Source organism: Palaemon carinicauda, chromosome 22, assembly GCF_036898095.1.
Source record: "Palaemon carinicauda isolate YSFRI2023 chromosome 22, ASM3689809v2, whole genome shotgun sequence".
NCBI lineage: Eukaryota > Metazoa > Arthropoda > Malacostraca > Decapoda > Palaemonidae > Palaemon > Palaemon carinicauda.
The window spans coordinates 110,102,099-110,129,831 of record NC_090746.1 but is presented as its reverse complement, the minus strand read 5'-3'; the positions used below and the strand labels follow the sequence as shown (position 1 = coordinate 110,129,831).

General features: G+C 40.7%; 1 protein-coding gene across 2 annotated transcripts in view; it reads right to left on the bottom strand.

The window, feature by feature from the left end:
- The window catches only part of LOC137616680 (golgin subfamily A member 5-like), an 85,783-nt gene that overhangs the window by 23,697 nt on the left and 34,353 nt on the right, over positions 1-27,733 (bottom strand). For both annotated transcript variants that reach the window (XM_068346611.1, XM_068346612.1), the window contains exons 11-13: positions 27,354-27,541; positions 7,216-7,420; positions 5,148-5,246 (exon numbers count right to left, since the gene is read on the bottom strand). In XM_068346611.1, the coding sequence (XP_068202712.1) occupies positions 5,148-5,246; positions 7,216-7,420; positions 27,354-27,541 (492 nt within the window). The remainder of the gene's footprint in view (positions 1-5,147; positions 5,247-7,215; positions 7,421-27,353; positions 27,542-27,733) is intronic.

The following is a 27,733-nucleotide window of genomic DNA, read 5'->3' as shown; positions in this document are numbered from 1 at the left end:
AACTTAATACAGTACATAAATTTCTTTGGAGTTCATTCACAGTTCAGTTCAATGGTGCAATAGTAGCCAATTTGATGCTCTATTGCATAACATAGAGATGAAAATAGCAATAAGCTAGCATAACATAGAGATGAAAATAGCAATAAGCTAAGACAATAATAAAAAATCCACAAGAAACAATTCAAACAAAGTAGGCTTTAAAAAATTGTTAAGGTCCAACTTCATTAGTATTGTAAAAAATTATATACATGTAGTAGAAAGGGCATTAATGGATTATGTGTTGATAACTAAAAGAATGTTTGGAAGATTGAAAGACGTGCACGTGTTTAGGGGTATGGCTAACGGTATGTCTCATCATTTTTTGGTGGAAGGAAAATTAGTTGTAGCAAAAGAGTGGGGGAATAGAGTAGGTGGATGTAAAAGGGAGGTAGTGAGGGTTGAAGAGCTAATAAAACCGGGGGTAAAAAGTAAATATCAGGAAAGGTTGAAAATGGCATATGACGAGGTGAGAATAAGAGAAACTGGTAATTTAGAGGAGTGGGAGTAGCAAAAGAAAATTTTATTGGGATTGCAAGTGATGTATGTGGCAAGAAGGTTGTTGGAGGCAGCATGAGGAAGGGCAGTGAATGGTGGAATGAAGGAGTGAAGGTAAAAGTGGAAGAGAAAAAGAGGGCTTTTGAAGAATGGCTGCAGAGTAATAGTATAGAGAAGTATGAAAAATATAGAGAGAAAAAGGTGGAAGTAAAGCGCAAGGTACGTGAGGCAAAGAGGGCAGCTGACCTGAGGTGGGGTCAGGGACTGGGTCAGTCATATGAAGAGAATAAGAAGAAGTTTTAGAAAGAAGTGAAGAGAGTAAGGAAGGCCGGCGCAAGAATTGAAGAGACAGTGAAAGATGGAAATGGAAGGTTGTTAAAAGGAGAGGAGACAAGGAAAAGGTGGGCGGAATATTTTGAAAGTTTGCTGAATGTTGAGGATGATAGGGAGGCAGATATAATTGCTGTTCCAGGTGTTGAGGTGCCTGTGATGGGAGATGAGAATGAGAGAGAGATTACAATAGAGGAAGTGAGGAGAGCACTAGATGAAACGAGAGTAGGAAAAGCATCTGGTATGGATGGTGTGAAAGCTGAGATGTTGAAGGAAGGGGGTGTGACTGTACTTGAATGGTTGGTGAGATTGTTTAATGTGTGTTTTGTGTTGTCAATGGTACCAGTAGATTGGGTCTGTGCATGTATTGTACCACTATATAAGGGTAAGGGAGATGTGCATGAGTGTTGTAATTCAAGAGGTATTAGTTTGTTGAGTGTAGTTGGAAAAGTGTATGGTAGAGTACTGATTAATAGGATTAAGGATAAAACAGAGAATGCAATCTTGGAAGTACAGGGTGGTTTTAGAAGAGGTAGGGGTTGTATGAATCAGATTTTTACAGTTAGGCATATATGCGAGAAATATTTAGCAAAAGGTAAGGAGGTGTATGTTGCGTTTATGGATCTGGAGAAAGCATATGATAGAGTTGATAGGAAAGCAATGTGGAATGTGATGAGGTTATATGGAGTTGGTGGAAGGTTGTTGCAAGCAGTGAAAAGTTTCTACAAAGGTAGTAAAGCATGTGTTAGAATAGGAAATGAAGTGAGCGATTGGTTTCCGGTGAGAGTGGGGCTGAGACAGGGATGTGTGATGTCGCCGTGGTTGTTTAACTTGTATGTTGATGGAGTGGTGAGAGAGGTGAATGCTCGAGTGCTTGGACGAGGATTAAAACTGGTAGGCGAGAATGATCATGAATGGGAGGTAAATCAGTTGTTGTTTGCGGATGATACTGTACTGGTAGCAGACACAGAAGAGAAGGTTGACCGACTAGTGACAGAATTTGGAAGGGTGTGTGAGAGAAGGAAGTTGAGAGTTAATGTGGGTAAGAGTAAGGTTATGAGATGTACGAGAAGGGAAGTGGTGCAAGGTTGAATGTCATGTTGAATGGAGAGTTACTTGAGGAGGTGGATCAGTTTAAGTACTTGGGGTCTGTTGTTGCAGCAAATGGTGGAGTGGAAGCAGATGTACGTCAGAGAGTCAATGAAGGTTGCAAAGTGTTGGGGGCAGTTAAGGGAGTAGTAAAAAATAGAGGGTTGGGCATGAATGTAAAGAGAGTTCTATATGAGAAATTAATTGTACCAACTGTGATGTATGGATCGGAGTTGTGGGGAATGAAAGTGATGGAGAGACAGAAATTGAATGTGTTTGAGATGAAGTGTCTGAGGAGTATGGCTGGTGTATCTCGAGTAGATAGGGTTAGGAACGAAGTGGTGAGGGTGAGAACAGGTGTAAGAAATGAGTTAGCGGCTAGAGTGGATATGAATGTGTTATGGTGGTTTGGCCATGTTGAGAGAATGGAAAATGGCTGTCTGCTAAAGAAGGTGATGAATGCAAGAGTTGATGGGAGAAGTACAAGAGGAAGGCCAAGGTTTGGGTGGATGGATGGTGTGAAGAAAGCTCTGGGTGATAGGAGGATAGATGTGAGAGAGGCAAGAGAGCGTGCTAGAAATAGGAATGAATGGCGAGCGATTGTGACGCAGTTCCGGTAGGCCCTGCTGCTTCCTCCGGTGCCTTAGATGACCGCGGAGGTAGCAGCAGTAGGGGAATCAGCAGTATGAAGCTTCACCTGTGGTGGAAATGTGGGAGGTTGGGCTGTGGCACCCTAGCAGTACCAGCTGAACTCGGCTGAGTCCCTGGTTAGGCTGGAGGAACGTAGAGAGTAGAGATCCCCTTTTTTGTTTTGTTTCTTGTTGATGTCGGCTACTCCCCAAAATTGGGGGAAGTGCCTTTGGTATATGTATGTATGATCAAACTTGGTAGCACCAGAATACATAATTCCTAAACTGAACTAAGCAGAACTTGATTACATGAAAATTGCTTAGAAGGAGATATATCTGAATTCCCTACAAAGTACACATATTTAAATCAATCAAAATCTCTCTCTCTCTCTCTCTCTCTCTCTCTCTCTCTCTCTCTCTCTCTCTCTCTCTCTCTCTCTCTCTCTCTCTCGAGCGTATATTTTCAGATATTTGTTCATATTTTCTCAAGGCTTGACTGCATAAGTAAAAGCTATTCTAACCATAAATGTAATTTATTCAGTCTGATCATAATTCTTTTGAACTGTTTTCATTACATTCATGCAGTGATTCTTGTAATATAAACACTTTCATTGTAGCAACATAGGCATTCTTACGTTACTACAAGCTAGAGAAGCCACTCTGTCAGATGAATGCAGTTTATACAATTTTTTGTATCTTTTTATAAATTCAATTGTTGATATTTTGAAACATTCTTAGTGTACCTAAACATTTATGTGCATGCATCAATGATAAGTGTGTATTAGATGCATAATTTTATAAAGTCAATTGTTGATATTTTGAAACATTCTTAGTGTACCTAAACATTAAAGTGGGTGCATCAATGATAAGAGTGTATTACATGCATCATGATTTTGTTCACATCCTGAAATAATATTCACCAATTATGAATAAAAAGTTTTGAAAATTTCTTTATATACCCCACTGTAAGACACTATATTGCCTTCTCTACAATTTTCTTGGTTTAGGTAAAATAACTTAACTGAATAACTGTGCTGCAAGTAATAACATATACTTTTATTTATCACTAAATTTTTGTGACATAGTTTAAAGGGTTTAAAGGCCGTTCATGAATGGCAAAGGTAAAGGACAGTGGCAATAGACTACAGACTGATCACATATACATATGATCAGCGTCCCAGCCCCTCTCTTCTCAAGCTAGAACCAGGAATGGCCAAGGAAATGGCTGCTGATGACTCACAAGGTAGATCGATAGGTTCCCAAAAAAATTTGCATCCTTAGCTCACAAGGATGGTGAGGTTGCAGACACTAAAGAAACTATCGAGCAGCAGATCACCAAGCAGGGACATTTCCAATGGGCCACCACAACCCTTATTATTTAACTAAAAATACTCTGGGGCTTGAGTTTATGTAAATATTTCTGCATAGACACCAGCTTACTTGTACAATAAATTTTTTTGGATGAGCCACGATTACCTTTTTTCTTTCAGAAATAAATTTCTTAAACTTGAACTTGAATTTTAGTTTGCTATTTCTAATCAATAGGAAAATCTATGTGCTTGCTTTTGTCTTTGTGTTATGAAGTTGCCATTCAAGTTGCTGCCATACAACATGTTTGCACTTGTCATTATTGTCAATGTGAAAGTTACTTCTTCTAACCAGCTAGTTAAATATCAAATTGAGAAAAATAAGTGCCAAGCATAACATTAAATGAATGCTATAAATTACTAAATAAAATAAAATAGAAACCAAATACATTATTTAAGAGAAGTTATTTCTTAGGTATGGTTCTAATCCTCAGTAAAAACCCAGGCTAATACTGTATCCATATTAACGGAAATATTTTCCCTCGCTTATTACTTTGGTTCTTATAATACTAATTCTTGAAAAAAAGTAACATGTAAACTAACACAGATAATACATAGTTTGAAGTTTTTATTAAGATGCATTCAGTCACTTGGTTTACATTTAACATTAATTCCAGTTTCTAACAAGTCAAATACTGTTAAGAGGCACAGGATACATGTTTAATTATGTGAAGTATCAGCCAGAATGAGGTGTTACAGAATTATCTCCCATAATTTAGAAAAATTACTAGTCTTGCATGGCTTTGGAACCAAAAGTGCCGAAATATCGATAGTAGGCTTGAACTGTTATATATGTTTATTTTTGAGTCTTTGTATGATGATGAATTTTTGTCCTTAGTATTTGGTGTTATATACCTATGAAAGTCTTTCTGTATTACAGGTTATACAATGCTTTCATCCATTATGTGTTATATAACTGTGAATAGCATTAATTTTCCCTTTTTCCTCAAGGCCAAGATAATTTTTTTCTAGTCACATTTGATAAGGAAATATAAAGATCTGGGAGTGTCATTAAAGTTGCAGAAATTATTCTAAATTTTTCCACATTACCTGGTGTGTCTGTTACCCAACCAACATGGATGGTAAGGTCTGGCTGAAAATGGTTCAAAAGACTTCTTCGGGGATTAAGCATGAGTAACATAAAATACCTGTACATGGCATGAAAGAAAAAGGTTGACAAGAGTCTCCCGTACTGTACCTGTTTCCGAAGTCGCTCGATTTCAGTGTCACGCTCTTGAAGTCTTGAAGAAAAGTTAACTTTCTGTCTTGTAAGCTCTTCATGTGCACATCGCAATTCCTAGAAAGACAATTTTGGTACACCTTTAGATCTTATGATATTGTCATTAAGAGAAGGGCGAACTGCCCTTGCATAAAAATTATAATCTCAGGCTAGAATCATCAAACACCATTCAGTGTACAAGTACATTAATACATTGAGGAGAGGCACGTACACTACTAGAAGCGAGGTTCATAAAATATAATATAAAATCTTGGGATAAAAACTGTTGCAAAACATTAACCTTAGAGCATCTTACTTTTCCAATCAGGGTTATAGCTTAGCTGGTAATAATAATAATAATGTTCGACACAGGTCGAGCCCAGAAATAATAATAATAATAATAACAATATTAATAATAATAAAATAATAATAATAATAATAATAATAATAATAATAACAATAATAATAATAATAATAATAATAATAATAATAATAATAAGCATTCACTACTTCTTCTCTTGCAATTTTTTCCAAAAATTTCGTAATTTCTAGTTTCAAAATCTGTGCCTTTGCTGTAGTTGATCAATAACTCACACATGGAATGGGTTTCTTGGACATGGGAGGATTCGAAGCTAGAGGAATCTGGTAACCTTATGTGACTACAGGCAACAACCACAGATTGGAGCAAATGTTCCCTTAAACGTGATTAAAGTGGGAGTCTTCTTATTGCAGGGTAGACCTGCCATAGAATTCTCCAATGACCTCTAGAAGTCCTGTTGGCAACTCTTCCAGAACATCTACTAGAACAGAATACTGATGTTCTGCCACTGTTACAAGAATAATTCCTTAAAGGAGACAATTCAAAGCTGTAGAAGCTTAAGAAGCTATGGATACCAGACTCTACAATTCAGCGTACTAACAGAGCCCTTACTGACTGGTACACCAGAATCACAAGGCACAATTTGAGTTAGCCTAGGATTTGACTCTGGGTAGGTTAGGCTAGGATAGCTGCCTTTTCCCGATGGCTTGCAGGCCTTTTGAGTTTGCAAAAACATAGCAACATCAGTATAAGGTTTATGAAGCTCATTACTATTAATTACAAGTTTTGTAATACCTGACAAGGTATCAGTAACCTCTTATACAGATATTGACTAGCCTAGTCTTCTTTGGCTTTTCCCCTGAACTGAAAGACATTTTCTTTTAAAATTTGAACTTTTAATGTGAATGGCTACTAACTGTAGATAATCCCTTAAAAGAGGAACTGAGAAGGCACTACATTCTACACAATTGTTATTCAAATCATACTTTTGCCTCCAGCTTGGGACACAGAAAGAAAATTATCATCGCCCATCAATAAATCTCTTGAATAACCTTCAAAAGAAAATATATAGCCAGAAGAAGACAATCCCATAACTTTAATAATTAATAAAGTATGTTTATAGAAAATTATTAAGCGCAAAATCACAAAGTGAAGCCCAGGTAGCATTTCCACTAGAGGTAGGTAATATGAGAACTAGAAAACAAAGGGATATGGTCTACACATGCCGAAGTATTAACCCTAATACTGTACTACACTAGGGGGACAGAGAAATTATAAGGAAACAAGGGAAAATTTGAATTTTGGGGTACTGTAGATGTTTACCCAACTTCAAGAGAGAAGCAATATGAACACCAGGGGAGGTTCATAGAAATAATTATGGCTTCTAAGGATGATGCGTTCAATTTATGTAATGATCTCCAGGTGCACATATGATATACCGGTAAATGTCTGTGCTACTGTATAACATACTCCAAACTTCAAAAACGTCAGTTGCACAGGGTCATGTAAGGTGTGGAAACTTTGCCAAAATAATTAAGAGATTGTGAGGACATACAGAGGAGTTATGATTAGAAATAGAACTGTACTATCAACTTCTATAAATTTTGGTAAAACTCCTTTAAATTGAAAATTTTCGACAAGATGTTTTTAGCTAAATTGGAACAAACCAACAGAAGTTCTTTATGTCATGTAACTGAAGAGTTGAATAAATATAGAAAATTCATGTACCTCTTGTAACTGCCTACTCTCTGCCTCTGAATCTGATCTCCTTTTTCTTTCTTCAGCTATAGACTCCTCAAGGGATGCTGCATTTTGAGCTGCTAATGTTGCTTGGTCCTGAGCGTTAGTTTCCAAATCTGTGATTTCTGTCATTAATTGCCTGATCCTCATTCCAGCGGTTTCCATTTCTTCCCTCAACAAATCTCGTTCATCTCTGAAAACAAAAGATTACTTAGTACCCTTGAACAAACAACCATAAAACATTGGTATATCATTATCGATTAATTTTCTGGGATAACAACAAAATAATGATGATCTTTACTGATAAGCTTTTGAAAACTACAGCATACTAAATCAATGACATGACCATAAATAGTATACTATTCAGCATATGTACACATTAAAACTCCTTATTTGCAGTCATGATGTTTGGAGCAAAACTAACCAACCCCATGGTGGTTGCAGAATTCCAGCGATAATAGGCTATATAAACCCTAAAAAAATATTAATTATTTCTATGAATCTACCCTGATGTTCATATTGCTTCTCTCTGGCAGCTCAGCTTTATCAACACTTACTCCTAAAACTAGAAAATTTCCCATTTTCTTTTCTTTCAATAGACTTGAACCTCTAGTAAAGCAATGAGACAATCTAGAGGTTAATGGCAACCACCGATGGCTTGTTCAAGCCAAACATCATTTGTCTTTAAGTCTTTGAGACAGCTTTGGCTTGATGACAGCCACTAACTCCAAATTGTTCAAATTTAGGTGTTCTACAGCATTTAAAGGAGTCGTCTTCTGAATTTTTTAGTAACTAATGCATAGACTATAAGGGAATTATTTCCGGATAATCATGAACTACATTTTCTTCATGTCTCGTGTTGGGGACAGTCTTTGAGATTTAAATAACCATTGTGAGGAGTGCTTAGGCCTATTTGATCAGCTTATGGACAAGTAGGTTTCTATTGTTGCTGACCAGATCAAAGTTCAATGGGCACCAGCAACCTTCTTTTCAGCTCAGGAGAAAATTCAGAAAAGATTAGGTTAGTTAATCTTAGTGGGAATGATGAAAATAATGAAATACCAGCATCATACTCCAATACAGCACTAACTAAAATTAGTTTTAATAGATATGAGCTTCAAAAGCTCTTAACTTCTTTAGCTTCTTTTGTGAAATCCCAGAATGCTAGTGGGTCTTCAATTAAAAGCAGAAATTTTAAACTAAGACGTCCTATTTCGAACCGCCACATGACTCAAGTCGGGTCTAGGGGTTCTAGTGTTCCATTCAGTAAGGGCTCTGATAGTGCACAGCACATTACAGATTTGAGAGCCCCTCATAGGGCCTCAAATTCTTTATATACTTTAGATCCTTCTGCTACAAAACCCTCACCTTCCCACAATCCTAGCGGCCCTTTTAGACAAGCAGATTACAAAGTAGAAGACCAGAGTTGGTAGCCTAGATCCCAATATCCCTCACCTCATTGAAGCAAGAGCCCTAAAGCAACCCCATATTTCATGTGGATGGCATGTCATATATGAATTCCTTAGAGCAAATACATCCAATAAAGTTTCAGAAAAAGCTGATCGGTTGCATCATGTTTTGGATGGTAGTGCGCATTGTTCATTTGCAAGATCAGTTAACTCGAATAAATATATGTGCCAGTACCTCAACTCCCAAAATGAGTTCCTTGAAGAAAAAATGCAACACAGCTCCAGTGTAAATATGTAAACAAACTGAAAAGCCATTAAGTAATGTCTAGGTTTATCCTTCTGAACAGGAAGATGATGATGATGAAAACTGAGGTGGACCCCAATTGTGATGATCTCCTTTTCAGCATTTACGAAAATGATCGCTGAAAAATATCCTAATGAGTTTAAAGGTCATTCATGAAAGGCAGAAGCAAGGGAAAGTGACATTGCCCTAGCAAGCAGGACAATGCCCTAGAGACTGACCATATATTATTTGATCAGCGCCCAAGCCTCCTCTCCACCCAAGCAAGGATCAGGGAGGACCAGGCAGTGGCTGCTGATGACTCAGCAGATAGGACCTATAGGCTCCCCGAAACCCCCCAACCTTAGCTCACAAGGATGGTAAGGTTGCAGACACTAATGGCATTAACGAGTCTGAGCTGGACTCGAATCCCCGACTGGCAAACACCAGGCAGAGACGTTACCAATCAGGCTACAACAGCAATAAGTTCTGATGCTGTTTATTCCTCCAAGTTTTTGGAGATGCCTCTTTCAAGATGATTTTACACCTTAGCTCTCGCATTTTGTTTTAGATAGAATCAATAAATTATCATCTCCAATGCAAAGAAAGGCATGTAATTCTAGTTCTAGTTTTGTGGTGAAGCTTCAATACAACAAAGACATTTTGACTTACATAATACAATTTAATCTCAGATCATTAAATGCAGTGTTTGCAAGATGGTTTACTAAAGAAATGCTATTTGTTGGTAATAAAGTAAAGTATTCTTAAAATAATTTCCTTTACAGCTTCTATAGTAGGAGTTATTTCTAGTCTTACTGAAAAGAAATTTGCAGAACATCAGGATTTTAATTTAATTTTGGATTAGTATAAGACTTACTTAAACTGTTTCAGATGGGGTTTCTAGGGTCGAAGCAATCTTTTTCCATTTTGCAATTAAGAGATGAAAACAAGAATGTGCCTCAATGGTTGGGACAGTCCCTGAGGTGCAGAAACAATCAATTTTTTCCTCTATTTGGGCCCTGTTTGGTTGTAAATATGATTGATAAAGTAGCCTAACTGCTCAATCAGGTACCAGAACTTAAAGAGACACATTAAGGTTAAAGTAATTTCTAGGGATACCCAAGTTTTCGCATTTAAACTAATAGCTTTGATGGCCTTTGAATTGTTCCCATAGAATTATTTTCGTATTAGTGGTGGAACATCAAGATTTTTATCTAATAGATGTTTCAGAGCTTGCCAGCCGGATTTGAAAATCTTACCGGACAACGCTTTGACGGTGCTTAATTGCAAATCCCAGAAGGATGATTTTTCAACCTTTAACATGTTTGGGAGAGCCTTTATCCCAGTCTTCTGTAGCCAAACAGTTACTAAATCAATCTTAACGTTCAATCCTCCCTTCTCCAAGAATCAATCCTATTTCAAACTAGAAACTGTGAAACTTCTCAAAATGTGTGACAGAAAAGGTCTTAATATCTGCTCTGGGGTTTCACAACAGATTATTCCTAGTCTCCAAAGCTTCAAGGGGTTGGAGACCAGTTCTGGATGTCTCGACCATCAAATTTACAGATCTTGCAGTTTACAATGGAAACTCTATAAACAGTTATGAGGGTGGCAAAAGAAGATTGAATGGTTTCAGTACACCTTTCAGAGGCATCTTTTCCTATCCGATTCTTCTCGATTCGAAAATTCCACTGCTTCGTCAACAAGTCAGCGATAAAATTCCTAATTTTCGGTCAGAGGATCGCTCCTCGAGTGTTCACCAGGATGATGGCCCCCATTTCAGATATTGTAGTCAAGAATTTTTTACCTAAGAGTTCTTTTACACCTAGTGATTTGGCTATTTTTTGAGAAATTTGTTGGAAAGGATTTGGGTTTAGCAAGTGTGGTTACTCAAGTTCCTGGAATGGTTGAGACTTGGTCAATTTGAAGAAGTCCATTTTGATTCCAACTCTAAGATTCTACATTTGGAGGTAATAACAGCATCAGTTCCATTTCAGGTTTTTTTCTGTTGGAGAAATGGATTCAGCCTTTTCCTATGTCGTTGAATAAGTTCAGAAAGTTGACGTCTGTGCAGTTCAGATGTAGATGAGACTTCTAAGAGCCTTGATTTCCTTAATTTGTTCTGAAGGGATGCCTAAAGATAAGGATTTTCCAATTTCCTCTCAATCTGCATTAGGACAGAATAGTCAATCTAGATACAATATCAATTGCAGTGAAGATGAAATTTCAACGGTTGAGTTGGTGAGACAATTGCAGGCGCTTAGCCCAGGAAGTTTCCTTGGAAAGGAAAATCCAGGAACCTTCTTTGTTCACAGATGATTCACAAGAAGGATGGGAGCCACTCTAGATCATTCACAACTGTCAGGGATTGGGACATTGCAAGGGTCAGCACTTCACATTAATTGCTGAATTCTTCGAACAATATTTAAGGATCTTTATGACTAGGGACCACTGTTGGTTGAGAAGACTATGGCAGTGTTTACACAATAAAATGGCATTGGCCTAAGGAATACAAAGTCCTGATCCCTGTGCAGGATAATAGAGGTGCTATTGACATACACATTTGAAGGAAATAAACTTTCTCCCTCAATTTATTCCGGGAAAATCAAACATCATAGCAGATCAGTTAAGAAGAAAACGTCAGATTCTTCTAAACATATGGTCTCTACATGTCAGTATATGTAGAAATTTGAAAAATGTTATTTTCATTAGTAAAATGAATTTTTTAATATACTTACCCGATAATCATGTAGCTGTCAACTCCGTTGCCCGACAGAATTCTACGGAAGGGATACGCCAGCGATCGCTATACAAGAGGGGGGTGTACTCACAAGCGCCACCTGTGGCCAGGTACTGCAGTACTTCTTGTTGACACCACCTCAATTTTTCCTCGGTCCACTGGTTCTATGGGGAGGAAGGGTGGGTCAATTAAATCATGATTATCGGGTAAGTATATTCAAAAATTTATTTTACTAATGAAAATAACATTTTTCAATATTAAACTTACCCGATAATCATGTAGCTGATTCACACCCAGGGAGGTGGGTGAAAACCAGTGTACATGTATATCAAGAAGCTAAGTATCCCGTATTTCATATTATCAGTTATTCAAAATAACAATGAAATTACAAGTACCTGGTAAGGAAGTCGACTTGAGCCATTACTCTGCCTTAAATAAGTTCGTCTTCCTTACTGAGCGCAGCGTTCCTCTTAGGAGGCTGAACAACTCTAAGGTGCTGAAGTATCAAGGGCTGCAACCCATACTAAAGGACCTCATCACAACCTTTAACCTCGGCGCTTCTCAAGAAAGAATTGACCACCCGCCAAATCAACAAGGATGTGGAAGGCTTCTTAGCCGACCGTACAACCCATAAAAAGTATTCAAGAGAAAGGTTAAAAGGTTATGGGATTATGGGAATGTAGTGGCTGAGCCCTCGCCTACTACTGCATTCGTTGCTACGAATGGTCCCAGGGTGTAGCAGTACTCGTAAAGAGACTGGACATCTTTGAGATAGAATGATGCGAACACTGACTTGCTTCTCCAATAGGTTGCATCCATAACACTCTGCAGAGAATGGTTCTGTTTGAAGGCCACTGAAGTAGCCACAGCTCCCACTTCATGTGTCCTTACCTTCAGCAAAGCAAGGTCTTCTTCCTTCAGATGAGAATGTGCTTCCCTAATCAGAAGCCTGAATAGTAAGAAACTGAGTTCTTAGAACTTGGGAAAGAAGGTTTCTTGATAGCACACCATAAGGCTTCTGATTGTCCTCGTAAAGGTTAAGACCTTTTTAGATAGTACCTAAGAGCTCTAACTGGGCAAAGTATTCTCTCCAGTTCATTCCCCACCAAGTTGGACAGGCTTGGGATCTCGAACGACTTAGGCCAAGGACGTGAAGGAAGCTCGTTTAGCAAAAACCGAGCTGCAAGGAACATGTAGCCGTTTCAGATGTGAAAACAATGATCCTGCTGAAGGCGTGGATCTCACTTACTCTTTTAGCTGTTGTCAAGCACACGAGGAAAAGAGTTTTTAATGTGAGGTCCTAAAAAGAGGCTGATTGGAGAGGTTCAAATCTTGATGACATAAGGAACCTTAGGACCACGTCTAGATTCCAGCCTGGAGTGGACAACCGACGTTCCTTTGAGGTCTCAAAAGACCTAGGGAGGTCCTGTAGATCTTTGTTGGTGGAAAGATCCAAGCCTCTGTGGCGGAAAACCGCTGCCAACATACTTCTGTAACCCTTGATCGTAGGAGCTGAAAGGGATCTTACTTTCCTTAGATGTAACAGGAAGTCAGCAATCTGGGTTACAGTGGTACTGGTTGAGGAAACTGCATTGGTCTTGTACCAGCTACGGAAGACTTCCCCTTGAGACTGATAGATTCTGAGAGTGGATGTTCTCCTTGCTCTGGCAAACGCTCTGGCTGCCTCCTTCGAAAAGCCCCTAGCTCTTGAGAGTCTTTCGAAAGTCTGAAGGCAGTCAGACGAAGAGCGTGGAGGTTTGGGTGTACCTTCTTTACGTGAGGTTGACGTAGAAGGTTCACTTCTAGAGGAAGAGTCCTGGGAATGTCGACCAGCCATTGCAGTACCTCTATGAACCATTCTCTCGCGGGCCAGAGCGGAGCCAATCCACGTCAGCCGTGTCCCTTTGCGAGAGGAGAACTTCTGAAGTACCCTGTTGACAATCTTGAACGGCGGGAATGCATACAGGTCGAGATGGGACCAATCCAGCAGAAAAGCATCCACGTGAACTGCTGCTGGGTCTGGAATCGGAGAACAATACAACAGGAGTCTCTAGGTTATCGAGGTAGCGAACAGATCTATGGTTGGCTGACCCCACAGGGCCCAAAGTCTGCTGCAAACACTCTTGTGAAGGGTCCACTCTGTGGGGATGACCTGACCCTTCCGGCTGAGGCGATCTGCCATGACATTCATACCGCCCTGAATGAACCTCGTTACCAGCGTGAGCTTTCGATCTTTTGACCAGATGAGGAGGTCCCTTGCGATCTAGAACAACTTCCACGAAAGAGTCCCTCCCTGCTTGAAGATGTAAGCCAGGACTGTGGTGTTGTCAGAGTCCACCTCCACCACCTTGTTAAGCTGGAGGGACTTGAAGTTTATCAAGGCCAGAAGAACCGCCAACAACTCCTTGCAATTGATGTGAAGTGTCCTTTGCTCCTGATTCCATGTTCCCGAGCATTCCTGTCCGTCCAAAGTCGCACCCCAGCCCGTGTCTGATGCGTCCGAGAGGAGACGGCGGTCGGGTTTCTGAACAGCCAAATGTAGACTTCCTTGAGAAGAAAGCTGTTCTTACACCACGCGAGAGAAGACCTCCTCTCTTCGGAAACAGGAACTGAGACCGTCTCTAGCGTCATGTCCTTTATCCAGTGAGCAGCTAGATGATACTGAAGGGGGGGGAGGTGGAGTCTCCCTAACACGATGAACAGGGCCAGCGATGAAAGTGTCCCTGTTAGACTCATCCACTACCTGACTGAGCATCGGTTCCTTCTCAGCATGCTCTGGATGCATTCTAGGGCTTGGAAGATCCTTGGGGCCGACGGAAAAGCCCGAAAAGCTCGACTCTGAAGATCCATACCCAGGTAGACAATGGTCTGGGATGGGACGAGCTGAGACTCCTCAAAATTGACCAGGAGGCCCAGTTCCTTGGTCAGATCCATAGTCCATCTGAGAATCTCCAGACAGCGACGACTTGTGGGAGCTCTTAAAAGCCAGTCGTCTGACGGAGCCGGACACAAGATCATGGTACTGCTGCACAGTCTGTGAACTGTCAACCATGGGGAAGCGAGGAAGTACAGTGACAACCCGAAGCTGTCTAGACTGTCTGGGTCGTATAGACAACTCCTTATCGGGTTGCTGAGGTTGCCGCACTGCGTCACAACAAGTCACTTCTGCTGGTTGTTGAACGTCTTCCCAGTGACACACTGACTCCGTAAACAAAAAATCCTCTAACAAGGACTAAGCTTGGACTGCATGTCTTGCAACACAGCTCAAGGTCTATGGGAGCAGGTGTGGTAACAGACGGGGTTAGCGACTGAAGTGGAACCATTACCTTCCCTGGAAGCATGTTATGCTTAAATAAAAGTCCATAGGAGGCTACGCAGCTAAAGGCTCCTCTCCAAATGACAGAGTCCTCAAGGGAATATCAGAAGGAGGGAGAAAAGCACTTTCTCATCTACAGGGACCATATCCGAGAAAAGCTAAGTTCTCTCAGTGAGGGTTTCACTGGTGCAAAAGCAGCAGACTAGAAGGCAACGTTATGAAACTGCTTGACAGTCTAGTGAGTTGGCAACAACCAAAGATGTGTGACTGAGAAGCATGCGGTAAGGTATGCAGAGCATGCTGTATGTAGAGCATGCTGTATGCAGAGCATGCTGTATGTAGAGCATGCTGTAAGAGAAGCAGAGCATGTTGCATGGCGTGTAACATTTCTCAGAAATTCCATGACCAGTGCTAGATTGAGTAATATCGCATTACTGTCCATTGAAAGTGCACGTGCCGAGGGAATTGATTTAGACTGTTTTGTTGATGAATTTGATAGCCGGCATGATAATCGTAGAATTAAGCTGCACTAAATATACGATCTATAATCTACTTCACCTCAGGACAGGGAAACTCGCCCTGTTGGCAACACTGCATTACTTCATGCATGCTTGCATGGGGTTTTAATATCAACATAATATTTGCATTACATTCATAACTCATGATTCATTTTTGTTTTGAAGATATTTTGCCATATTTGCGATTTGTTAAAAATATATTGCAAGGAATACATATATATTTTTTTATTTAAGTAATACGAATAACCTCCATTATCATAATGTTTGTGTAGGCATACATGTATATGATTACAAATGCAAGTTATGAAAGTAATGAGGTGTTATTATTGTCATTTGTTATTTCAAAGTTGAATGGGAAGAGGCTCAAGTTGAGGAGAAAGTGGCAGATGCATGCGTTGAGGTGGGTGACTCATAGCATGAGGTTCCTGCCTCAAGAGTTGCGCTTGCCTCAAGGGTTGAGGTGGCTGCGCAGAGAGAGGCTCTTGACTCACGAGTTGAGGTTCTTGAGGTGTGAGCTGCGAGAGTTGAGGTAGCGGCTGCGGAGAACGCAGTTCCTGTCTCACGAGTTGAGGTTCCTGAGGAGCTAGCCTCAAGAGTTGAGGCTCTCGCCTTGAGGAAAGTTGAGGTAGCAGCTGCGAGAGCTGAGGTGGCTGCCTCAAGGATGGTAGAGGTTGTCGTACCTCAAAAGGTTGTAGCCTCAAAGATGGTCTAACTGCAAGAAAATCTTGCCTCAAGGCATAAGACTCCTGCTCCCATTGTTGAGGTTGCCTTAAGGAAGGTTAAGGTTGCTGCACAACGCTGGTAACTGGCAACTCCGAACGCGGTAAGGTAGCTTGAGGAACCTCAACTTCGTACGCCTGGCAGACTGGACTGCGGTGAGGCGGAGCGCTCGCAGGAGGAGGTGTAACCTTCTCAGCCTGAAACTCACGCATTAAGACCGCAAGCTGCATTAAGACCGCAAGCTGCGACTGCATGGACTGCAGCAAAGTCATCTTGGGATCAACAGACGATAAGGTCTGTTGAGGCAAAGCCTTAACAGAAGATGAGGTCTGTTGAGGCATCGCCTTACCTCTCTTAGGAGGTGTGCAGTCACCTGATGACTGCGGAGAGTCAGAGCTAACCCAATGACTGCATCCGGGTTGTTGAACTCTAGAGGTCTGGACTTTACGTTTAAGAGGTCTTGAGACCTGAGTCCAGCGTTTTCTCCCCGAAATTTCTTCTGCAGACGAGCAAAATAAGGGCTCAATCGTCTGCGGGTGGGAGTGACGGTCTCTGTAAGACACGCCCGCAACCACCGAGGATACTTCTGTGCGCCGATCAAGGCCTGCCGAACCCTTTTGCCCTTCGACATTGCTTCTCCCCTGGGCTTGGGAGCTTGCAAGAGGTCCCGGACTGGGAGGACGACTGGCACGCACAGAAGTACCCTCACGCACAACACTGACACACTTTGCGCTAATCACTTATCACTTTTGATTTTCTGTTTGCACTTATTTCACTGAACTCGAAACTTTAAGTGGTTTGTACCTGAAACACGCAATTCTATCCTTCCTTAAAAGTTAGTAATTGCGAAAACAGAATTACAATGTAACAGAAAAATCTAATGAAAGATAAATAATTCAGTGGCTGGAAAGAGACTAAACACTAGATCAAATAAACTACGTTTAAAATCTCTCACCGCATAAAGCTTGAGAACAAGAATAAAACTCTAGAAACGTTTACCTTCTTCCCCTAAAGAGACTAGGGAGAAGAGCAAAAACGATAACAACGTTACTCGCTTGAACGAAACGTTTATCCAGCTCTCTCTCCCTCCGTCTCTATCTCTCTCTCTCTCTCTCTCTTGACTTAGAACCTGAGAGAAGAGCCCAATCATATATATCGTTAAAACATATTATTGTTAAAGGAAAAAAACTGAAATATTTCCCAAATAAAAAGTTCCTTTATTAGAATTAAAACCATTAAGCTAAGAAAGAATGAACAAAACGCTAGAAACGGTTACTCTTACTGCAACGTGACACCGTGAAAATTCTCTCTCTATCGTAACGATAGAGCGCAAGTTGAACGTTCTGAACGTCAACAACTGCAGAGACAAAACAAAACGTTAGTTCAACTTTGAAAACAGTAGGAGACTATCAAAGAAATTCTTTCAAAAACATTAAAATAGCATAATATGTTAACAGGTAAAACCGAAATGACGGGCTCAATGTTAATTAACTTCGGTACCAATAAAAGACCGCCTACTATTAGGAAAGGTCGAATATAAACAAATATAAAAATTAATACCAAAAGCTAGCTAAGCTAATAATAAAACTTCCTGAATAGCGAAAGCTGAAATCTTAGAGCAATACTTCACCAAAAACCGTGAACAAGACTCCAAAATTATAAGCGTATCCATGAACGTCTTGCCGGAAGCACGACAGAGGAAAAATTGAGGTGGTGTCAACAAGAAGTACTGCAGTACCTGGCCACAGGTGGCGCTTGTGAGTACACCCCCCTCTTGTATAGCGATCGCTGGCGTATCCCTTCCGTAGAATTCTGTCGGGCAACGGAGTTGACAGCTACATGATTATCGGGTAAGTTTAATATTGAAAAAGGTGGGGTTGACTGAACATAAGACATGTTTGCAACATCACTGACATCTGTCATTATGTGTGGAAATTTGTAAAAGGTGGGGGTCAACTGAATACAGACATGTCTGCAACATCAATGAAAAAATATAAGACATATTTTGTTCACCAGTCCAAATCCAGGATCCCTTTGTATGGAAAGTAGATGCTCCGTTACAGAACGGGGTCAAGTCTGGATAATCATGCATTTCCACTGTTCCAAATGATTTGACTATTGATAAACAGGCTCAGAATTTACACAACAGCTGGATGACCAGGGTAACTACATTTTGGCTGTAAATGGAATATTTCACACATGTGTGGTCTCTATTATCACTGTATTTGAGAAGGTTGCCTTAAAAAACAATCTTCTCGGACAACCAAATTTGGACATGATTCATCCAACCCATTCGTGTTGCGCCTGATAGCATGGAGACTATCAGCCATATTCTCAGAAACAAAGGGGTTTTGCAGCTCTTTACATTGTTTATTATATTTTTGATAAAGACATTCTATCAATAATCTGTATATATGACGATGGAATGTTTATTTCAATTGGTGCACACTTATATACTATATGTATCAATGATTGAAACTAGTTTGCTTAATAAGGTACCAATTAAATTTTTGTTTCCTTCTTTATCAAAAGAAACTTTCAACTTTAGCCATTATGATATGGATTCATGCTTAATTTTGTGATTAGATCTACCCATTTCAGGTATTATAAAGGGTGTGTTTAGGGCTTTTGGAATTGAATGACATCCAGTAGTCAGGAGCTACTTTTTTGGGAATTTGTTTATAGCTTTTCAATACAGGATCTAAAGGTTAAAGTTTTGAATCGTTGGAATATCTTTCAATTAAAGATTTCACAGCTAAAACACTTTTCCTGTTGGAGTTGACTTTGCTACATGCATAAATTGAACTACAAGCACTATTAACCTGAGCTAAACTTTGGGAAACACATCAGTCAAGAATATGTCGACATTATGAAAGCAGTAACAGAAATTTCAGCACTGTAGTTGCCACAGAGATTCTGGGCAAAATAAGCCCTCCATCCTAGATGCTATCAAAGCCACTCATGTAGTCTCCCACATTAAGAGAGGTCACAACACATTATAAGTTATAGTTTGAAATTAGTAAGGAGATGTATTGTGACCTTTGCTAACGTGGGAGACAACATGATTGGCTATGACATCATCGGTGGATGGGTCTTATTTTGCCCCGAATCTTTGCGGCGACTATAGTACACAGCATGGAAGTCCTGTCTTGACTAAGCACAGGAGCTTCAACACCAGTCGATTTGAGAGAGAATAAGTCTGCTACAGAACGGGTTATCATCAGGAAACAAAATTGTTCCTCAAAAGAAAAGCAAACTTATCAGCAGTGAATGGACCTATTTAATACTTAACCAAAAAGTCCCTGGAGTGATTATGCTAATGCCTTACTGGGAATCAGATGTAAAAATAAGTCTTCTCTGTGAGGATTTGAAACATAGACCAAGCCAATACATATCTACTAAGCAACAGGCCACAAGAGGAATGGAACCAATTATGGGACTGCATAAAATTTAAACCACAGTGGCCCAACTGAAACTTTATCAAATGTTTCACTTTCTATCTGAACTAGAGAGAAAATTTGTAATAATGAAAGTCTCCTAAGACACTGAGGAGATGTAGTATTATAAAAAGGCAATCTTGCCTAGAAATGGATGATAAGACACAAACTCCTCGAGGAAACTGAATTGCTAACCTGTTATTTACAAGGCCAACAAAACATGCGCTCAACCATTTATGGAAGAGTAGCAGGAACCCAATATGTTAATGCATATACAGTATTTGGAATCATAATAGGCCTCTTTCACTTTGAGCTCTGGTTTCTGTTTCTACTCTCCACACGCAGTGAGTGAGCATATTAATTTCTCCTTCCCAAGGCCACAAAGATGAGGTACAGTATATAATAACAGCAAATAATATCACCAGGAAATACATGATACAGTGTTGACCAATTGAATTACAGGTAAGTGATTCAAACTTAACTTAAAAAGAGCTGGGTTTGCCTACTCTATTTCTAAGCAGGTTTGAGTGCTTATATTAATTCAAAGCTAGTGAAGTGGGGAGGAGGTAAAACAGTATACAGTATACTTAGTGATGTAGTAAGCACATTAACGTTCTAGTAATGGTATAGTCAAAATGAATAATTAATTCAACTTCCTTTATTCCCTCTGAGAATGAATGTACTGTTGGCTAAACTCTTGCTTATCAGAATAATATAATAAAAACAAGGTTATGGTAAATACCACAATCGGTAATAATAATGTAGTTACTGACTGGTTAATATCACCTTACTTTTGCAATTAAGGCAAAGGATTTAGTTCTTTTAACCATATTTTGAGTAAAGTGAGTTACACACCACAAAATTAAAAAGCTGAGCATGACATTTTATCTATCTATAATAGAAAACAATAATGTACTACACAGTATTATATGATCAATTTATCTATAGCAGAAATGCAGCAATAAGCTAAGCTAATTCTTCATTGAGCATAATCAAAATTACTGGTAGAGGTTTGTATTTTGAGTGTGTAGATTTTGAACAGCTTAATTTTCTTTGCATTCAGTAAAGAAAAAAAGTAAAACATTGTTTGTACTTATACATCGAATCACTAGCAATATGATATTTTAATTATAAAATAAATTTTTGAATATACTTACCCGGTGAATATATAATAGCTGCAACTCTGCGGCTCGACAGAAAACACACTCAAAAAACTCGCGAGCGATCGCTATGAAGGTTGCGGGTGTGGCCACCAGCGCCAACTGTCGGCCAGATACCACTCTTGCATGTAAACAAACCCTTCAATTCTTCTCGTCCCGCTGCGTCTCTATTGGGGAGGAAGGGAGGGTCTTTAATTTATATATTCACCAGGTAAGTATATTCAAAAATTTATTTTATAATTAAAATATCATTTTTAAATATTTAACTTAGCCGGTGAATATATAATAGCTGATTCACACCCAAGGCGGTGGGTAGAGACCAGAGTTAATTAAGTTTACAGCGTATAGGCTAAGAGTTTTTTCATTTTGACAGTTATCAATATAACAAAACCAAAATATATAGGTACCTGGTAAGGAAGTTGACTTAGACGATTACTCTGCCTTGTAAGTCTGTCTTCCTCACGGAGCCCAGCGATCCTCTTAGGATGCTGAAAGACTCCCAGGAGCTGAAGTATCAAGGGTTGCAACCCATACAACAGGACCTCATCAAACCCCTAATCTGGGCGCTCTCAAGAAATGACTTTGACCACCCGCCAAATCAACCAGGATGCGAAAGGCTTCTTAGCCTTCCGGACAACCCATAAAACAATATTAAAAACATTTCAAGAGACATTAAAAGGATATTGGAATTAGGGAAGTGTAGTGGTAGAACCCTCACCTACTACTGCACTCGCTGCTACGAATGGACCCAGTGTGTAGCAGTCCTCGTAAAGAGTCTGGACATCTATTAAGTAAAATGACGCGAACATTGACTTGCTTCTCCAAAAAGTCGCGTCCATAATACTTTGCAGAGATTTATTTTGCTTGAAGGCCACGGAGGTTGCTATATCTCTAACTTCGTGCGTCTTAACCTTAAGCAAACATCGGTCTTTCTCATTCAAGTGAGAATGAGCTTCTCGTATTAAAAAAATCTGATAAAATATGACAAAGCATTCTTTGACATAGGCAATGAAGGTTTCTTAACTGAGCACCATAATGCCTCAGATTTACCTCGTAATGACTTAGTACGGGCTAAATCGAACTTAAGAGCTCTAACAGGACATAATACTCTTTCCAGTTCGTTGCCTACGATCTCTGATAAGCAAGGAATATCAAAAGATTTAGGCCAAGGACGAGAAGGCAGTTCATTTTTGGCCAGGAAACCAAGTTGAAGTGAACAAGTGGTTTTTTTCTGTAGAAAAGCCGATGTTCTTACTGAAGGCATGAAGTTCACTGACCCTTTTAGCCGAAGCCAAGCACACTAGGAAAAGTGTCTTGAGGGTGAGATCCTTCAGGGAGGCTGAATGTAATGGCTCAAACCTGTCTGACATGAGGAACCTTAGGACCACGTCTAAGTTCCATCCAGGAGTTGCCAAACGACGTTCCTTAGAGGTCTCGAAAGACTTAAGGAGATCTTGGAGATCTTTATTGTTGGAAAGATCTAAGCCTCTATGTCGAAAGACCGAAGCCAACATGCTCCTGTAGCCCTTAATCGTGGGAGCTGAAAGGGAGCGAACCTTTCTCAGATGTAAAAGAAAATCTGCGATTTGGGCTACAGAGGTACTGGACGAGGACACAGATGCTGACTTGCACCAGTCTCGAAAGACTTCCCACTTCGACTGGTATACTCTAATGGTAGAAGCTCTCCTAGCTCTTGCAATCGCACTGACTGCCTCCTTCGAAAAGCCTCTAGCTCTTGAGAGTCTTTCGATAGGCTGAAGGAAGTCAGACGAAGAGCGGGGAGGCTTTGATGGACATTCTTTACGTGGGGCTGACGTAACAGATCTACCCTTAGAGGAAGACTTCTTGGAAAGTCTACCAGCCATTGAAGTACCTCGGTGAACCACTCTCTCGCGGGCCAGAGGGTAGCAACCAACGTCAACCTTGTCCCTTCGTGAGAGGCGAACTTCTGCAGTACCTTGTTGACTATCTTGAATGGTGGGAATGCATATAAGTCCATAAAAGACCAATCCAGTAGAAACGCGTCTATGTAGATTGCTTCTGTATCTAGGACTGGAGAGCAATAGATTGGTAACCTTTTGGTCAACGAAGAGGCAAAGAGGTCTATGGTGGGTTGACCCCAAGTAGCCCAAAGACTCTTGCCCACGTCCTTGTGGAGGGTCCATTCCGTGGGTATCACCTGACCCCTCCGACTGAGACAGTCTGCCAAGACGTTCAAGTCCCCCTGGATGAATCTCGTCAACAGGGAGATGCCTCGAATTCTTGACCATAAGAGAAGGTCCCTTGCGATCTCGAGCAGCGTGAAGGAGTGTGTGCCTCCTTGCTTGGAGATGTACGCCAAAGTTGTGGTGTTGTCTGAGTTGACCTCTACCACTTAGTTTCGAAGAAGCTTTCTAATATCATCAAGGCCAAGTGGACTGCTAATAGCTCCTTGCCGTTGATGTGCATGCTCTTCTGACTTGAGGTCCACAGACCCGAGCATTCCCGACCGTAAAGGGTCGCACCCCAACCCAAACCCAACGCGTCTGAGGACAACACGTGGTTTGGGTTCTTGACTGCTAGGGATAGTCCCTCTCTCAGACTGATATTGCTGTCCCACCATTTCAGGCATGCCTTTACTGGTTCGGAGACTGGGAATGATACCGTCTCTAATGTCTTGTCCTAGTTCCAGTGAGAGGCTAGATGGAACCGGAGAGGCAGAAGGGGTAGTCTCCCTAGTGAGACAAACTGCTCCAGGGATGAGAGAGTCCCTACGAGACTGTTCCAACTCCTGACTGAATAAACGTTTTCTTTTCAGCATTAGTTGGACTTCGAGCAGGGCTTGACTGCGAATCTCCATCCCCAAATATAGAATAATCTGGGATGGGATCAGTTGGGACTTTTAGGTTGACCAAAAGTCCCAACTCCCTGGCCAGACTCAACGTCCAATGTAGATCCTGCAGACAGCGAAGACTGGACGATGCTCTGAGAAGCCAGTCGTCCAAGTACAGGGAGGCTCGGATCCCCGATAGATGGAGGGATTTTGCCACATTCCTCATGAGCCTCGTAAACACGAGAGGCGCAGGACTAAGGCCAAAGCACAGGGCTCGAAACTGGTACCCCACATTCCTGTAAACAAACCTCAGAAACGGTTGGGAATCCGGGTGTATAGGAATGTGGAAGTATGCCTCCTGAAGGTCGAGAGAGACCATCCAGTCGCCTTCCATAAATGCTGTCAAGACAGCCTGGTAGACTTCATCGTGAAGTTTGTCTTGACAATGAACACATTGAGCGCACTTGCCTCTTACGTACTCCTGCAGTGAACATGGCTGCCAGATCATTGGAGCCATCCCTGAGGGACTTGTTCCTGCAGAGAACGTGGCTGTCAGATCATTGGAGCCATCCCTGAAAGCCTTGTTTATGCATGACATAATTGTACAGCAAAACTTCAAACGCTCGAAAATAGCTCTGAAGTCGACCTGTAAAATCTTGGAGCGTCTCATGGCCAGGCGCCAGGGAGAGTCTATGAGGTTTGAGAAGTCTATCTGGGCAGAGGCAGGAACTCCCAAGCCGAGAACTTCTCTCGTGTCATATCAGACTCTCGCTCTATAAGCCAGCTTAAAAGTAGGGAAAGCAAAGGCTGTCTCCCCCAAACTCCTCCTGGTGATAAACCAGTCGCCTAGCAAACGTAAAGCTCTCTTAGAAGAGCGAGAGAGCACTAGCTTATAAAACAACGGCTTTGAAGTAGCTAGGCCTAGTGTAAGCTCTGACGTTTAGGCGAACGAGGAGCAGCAGTTACAAAAAGATCCGGACAAAGATCCTTAAAAATCAGCATGATTTATTTAAAGTCCATAGAGGGCTAAGCAGCTTTAGGCTCCTCTCCGTCTGACAGAGTCCTCAAGGGAATATCAGTAGGAGGGGGAACAGCAACTTCCTCATCTGAAGGAACCTTGTCCGACAAGAGCCGAGTCTCAAGCAAGGGAGAGACCTACCGTGGTGGCAATGCTTTACAAGCAGAGTCCACACACACTGGTGCATTAGTAGCGGACCAGGACGCAACATCATGTAACTGCTTGACAGTCTGTGAACTGTCAACAACAACAGGTGCGTGAGGACGCACAGCGTCCACTCGAGACTGCTTTGACCGCCTAGTCTGAGCAGTCAAAACAACTCTAGAATGCGGAGGTTGACGCTCAGCGTCAAAACAAGTCAACTCCGATTGTTGGCGAACGTCCTGAACGTCAACAGGAGCATCAGCAAGTGGCCTAACGTCCAAATGTGGCTGAAAATCCACACGAGACCGCATCGAGTGTGGTTCTAAACAACCTGACTGACGTGACTTGGCTACGCCAACGTCAACAGGACGCACAAAGGAACGTTAGGGTGGCTGAAGGCCAGGATCTCGATGAGATAAACGGCTAGGCTCAACGGACTTATCGGCAGAATAGTCTTCCATAAGGGAGGCAAGCTTATTCTGCATGTCTTGCCGTACAACCCATTCAGGATCAACGGGAATGGTTGCGGTAAGAGACGAGGGTAACGTCTGTGACTGCAAAACCTTGCCTACAAAAAGACTCTCGGAGTCTGTGTTACGCTTTTGTTTAGGCGGCGAGCAGTCTTCCGATGACTGCATAGGGTCAGAGCTGTCCTAATGGTTAAAACAAGGACGCTGGACCTGTCCTGAAAGGACTGACTTTCGCTTAAAGGGCCTCGAAACCTTGTTCCACGGTTTCTTATGCGAAAAGCCTTCGGATGACGAGGAGAAAATCGTCTCTCTCGCCTTATGGTAGGGGTGATCTTGGTAAGATACACCTGATACCATAGAGGGAACGTCTGTTCGCTGATCAAGGCCTCTCGAACCCATAAGTCGTACGACATTACTTCTCCCCTGGGCTTGGGAGCTTGCAAGAGGTCCCGGACTAGGCGAACGACAGGCACGAACAGACGAACCCTCGGTCGCAACACTGATAACACTTTGCGCAATATCACTTTATCACTACGATTTTCTGTTTTGCACTTAATTCACTGAAATCGAATTTTTTAACAATTCACATTAGGTATGAATAAAACTGATTTCTACCTGAAGCACGCAATTCTACCCTCTATCAAAAGGTTATAATTGCGAAATCAGTCGTATAATGTAAGCACATTAATACCAGCAAAAAACAGTAAACATATTTTAAGATAAAAAAAATCAGTGGCTGGGGAAGAGACTAAACACTAGTTCATTCAAAACTACGTTTTCAATCTCTCACCGTAAAGTGCCTTGGGACGAGAATAAAAACTAAAAAAGTTTTATCCTTTCTCCCCGTACAGAGACTAGGGACGAGAGTAACTCGAGAACAACGTTACTCGCTTGGGACGAGATAAAGATCGGAACGTTCTCTCTCCTCTCTCTCTCTCCGTCTCTATCTCTCTCTCTCTCTCTCTCTCTCTTGATTTCGCACCGAAGAGAAGAGCCCACTTACCTTTCGTCAATAAACAGGTTATTTGACCAAAGGAAAAAACTGAAAGGTTTTTCAATTAAAAGTTCCTTTAAAATAGTCTTTAAAACATTTAAGCTTTGAAAGAAAAAAGAACAAAACGTCAGAATCGATTTACTCTTTCTGCAAAGTGAAACCGTGATACTCTCTCTCTCTATCGTAACGATAGAGCGCAAACTGCGTAGCATAAATAAACTAAACGTTAGTTCATCTTTGAAAACAGTACGAAGACTATTCAAAGAAAAAAAACTATCATAAAATATTTACTAAAAATATTTCATTTAATAAGTTTTAAATCATTAGCTCTGTAAAAGTTATTTACGATTGAAAAGGGCTCAACGTTGTTTAACTTCGGTTTCCAAGTTAGGACCGCCTACTCTCAGGAAAGGTCGCATATAAACAAATCATTAAAATTTATTTTGATGTTTATTATAAATGGAAAGCTAATCGAAGAGGCCTAATAAAGGAGGTTGAGATATAAAATATATAGAGGAAAATCTATAATTAATTTATAACGTGATGAGATAATTGCTAAAAGCCTAAAACACACTTCCGTCTAAGGGAAGGGTCGGCCATTTAAAAGTCAAAGAAAGTCCATACTCTCTCTCTTGTCATCAAAAATTAAATCTATCCAAAAACGAGTTCAAGATTTAAGATGAAGATAAAACACCTGCACTGCGAAAGCTCAAACCAAAATGAAGTACTTCACCAAATATGTTGAGAAAACTCCAGGTTCTACAGCGAGTATTGATACGTCTTGTCGTCAACGTCGACAGAGAAGAATTGAAGGGTTTGTTTACATGCAAGAGTGGTATCTGGCCGACAGTTGGCGCTGGTGGGCACACCCGCAACCTTCATAGCGATCGCTCGCGAGTTTTTTGAGTGTGTTTTCTGTCGAGCCGCAGAGTTGCAGCTATTATATATTCACCGGCTAAGTTAAATATTTAAAACTGAAATTTACTACCAAAAAAACTTCAAAAGTATTGTCATCATCATATACAAAGTTATTTTTCTGCAGCTAAATGCAAAATCTAACAGAGCCTTTAGTCTTTCATGCAACCTAAAAGAATCTAGTTACTAGTACCTGATTTGAAGCAATTCAGCATGATGTATTTGACTTTCTGGATCACCATCAAAAGAGCCATCCCCTCCTCTTTCTTCTTTTAGACTTGTTATAAGCTTCTCTTTATTTTGCAAAATACGACTTGCCTTAGCTTTATATTCGTTTAGTTCCTCCCTTGATGCTGTTAATTCACCGCGAAGAGAATTAATCTGAAGATACAAGAAATTTATACAACTATTACTATACTGTATATAAACAAAAATCTCCTTGCTGTTTGTTCATTTCTTAACTAATTCTAGTACAAAATAACAAATTACAATTCAAATATAATTAAAATACATTACTATAATAGAGGATACAAAACCTCATGCATCTAAATGATGTTTTGTACTTATTTCAAG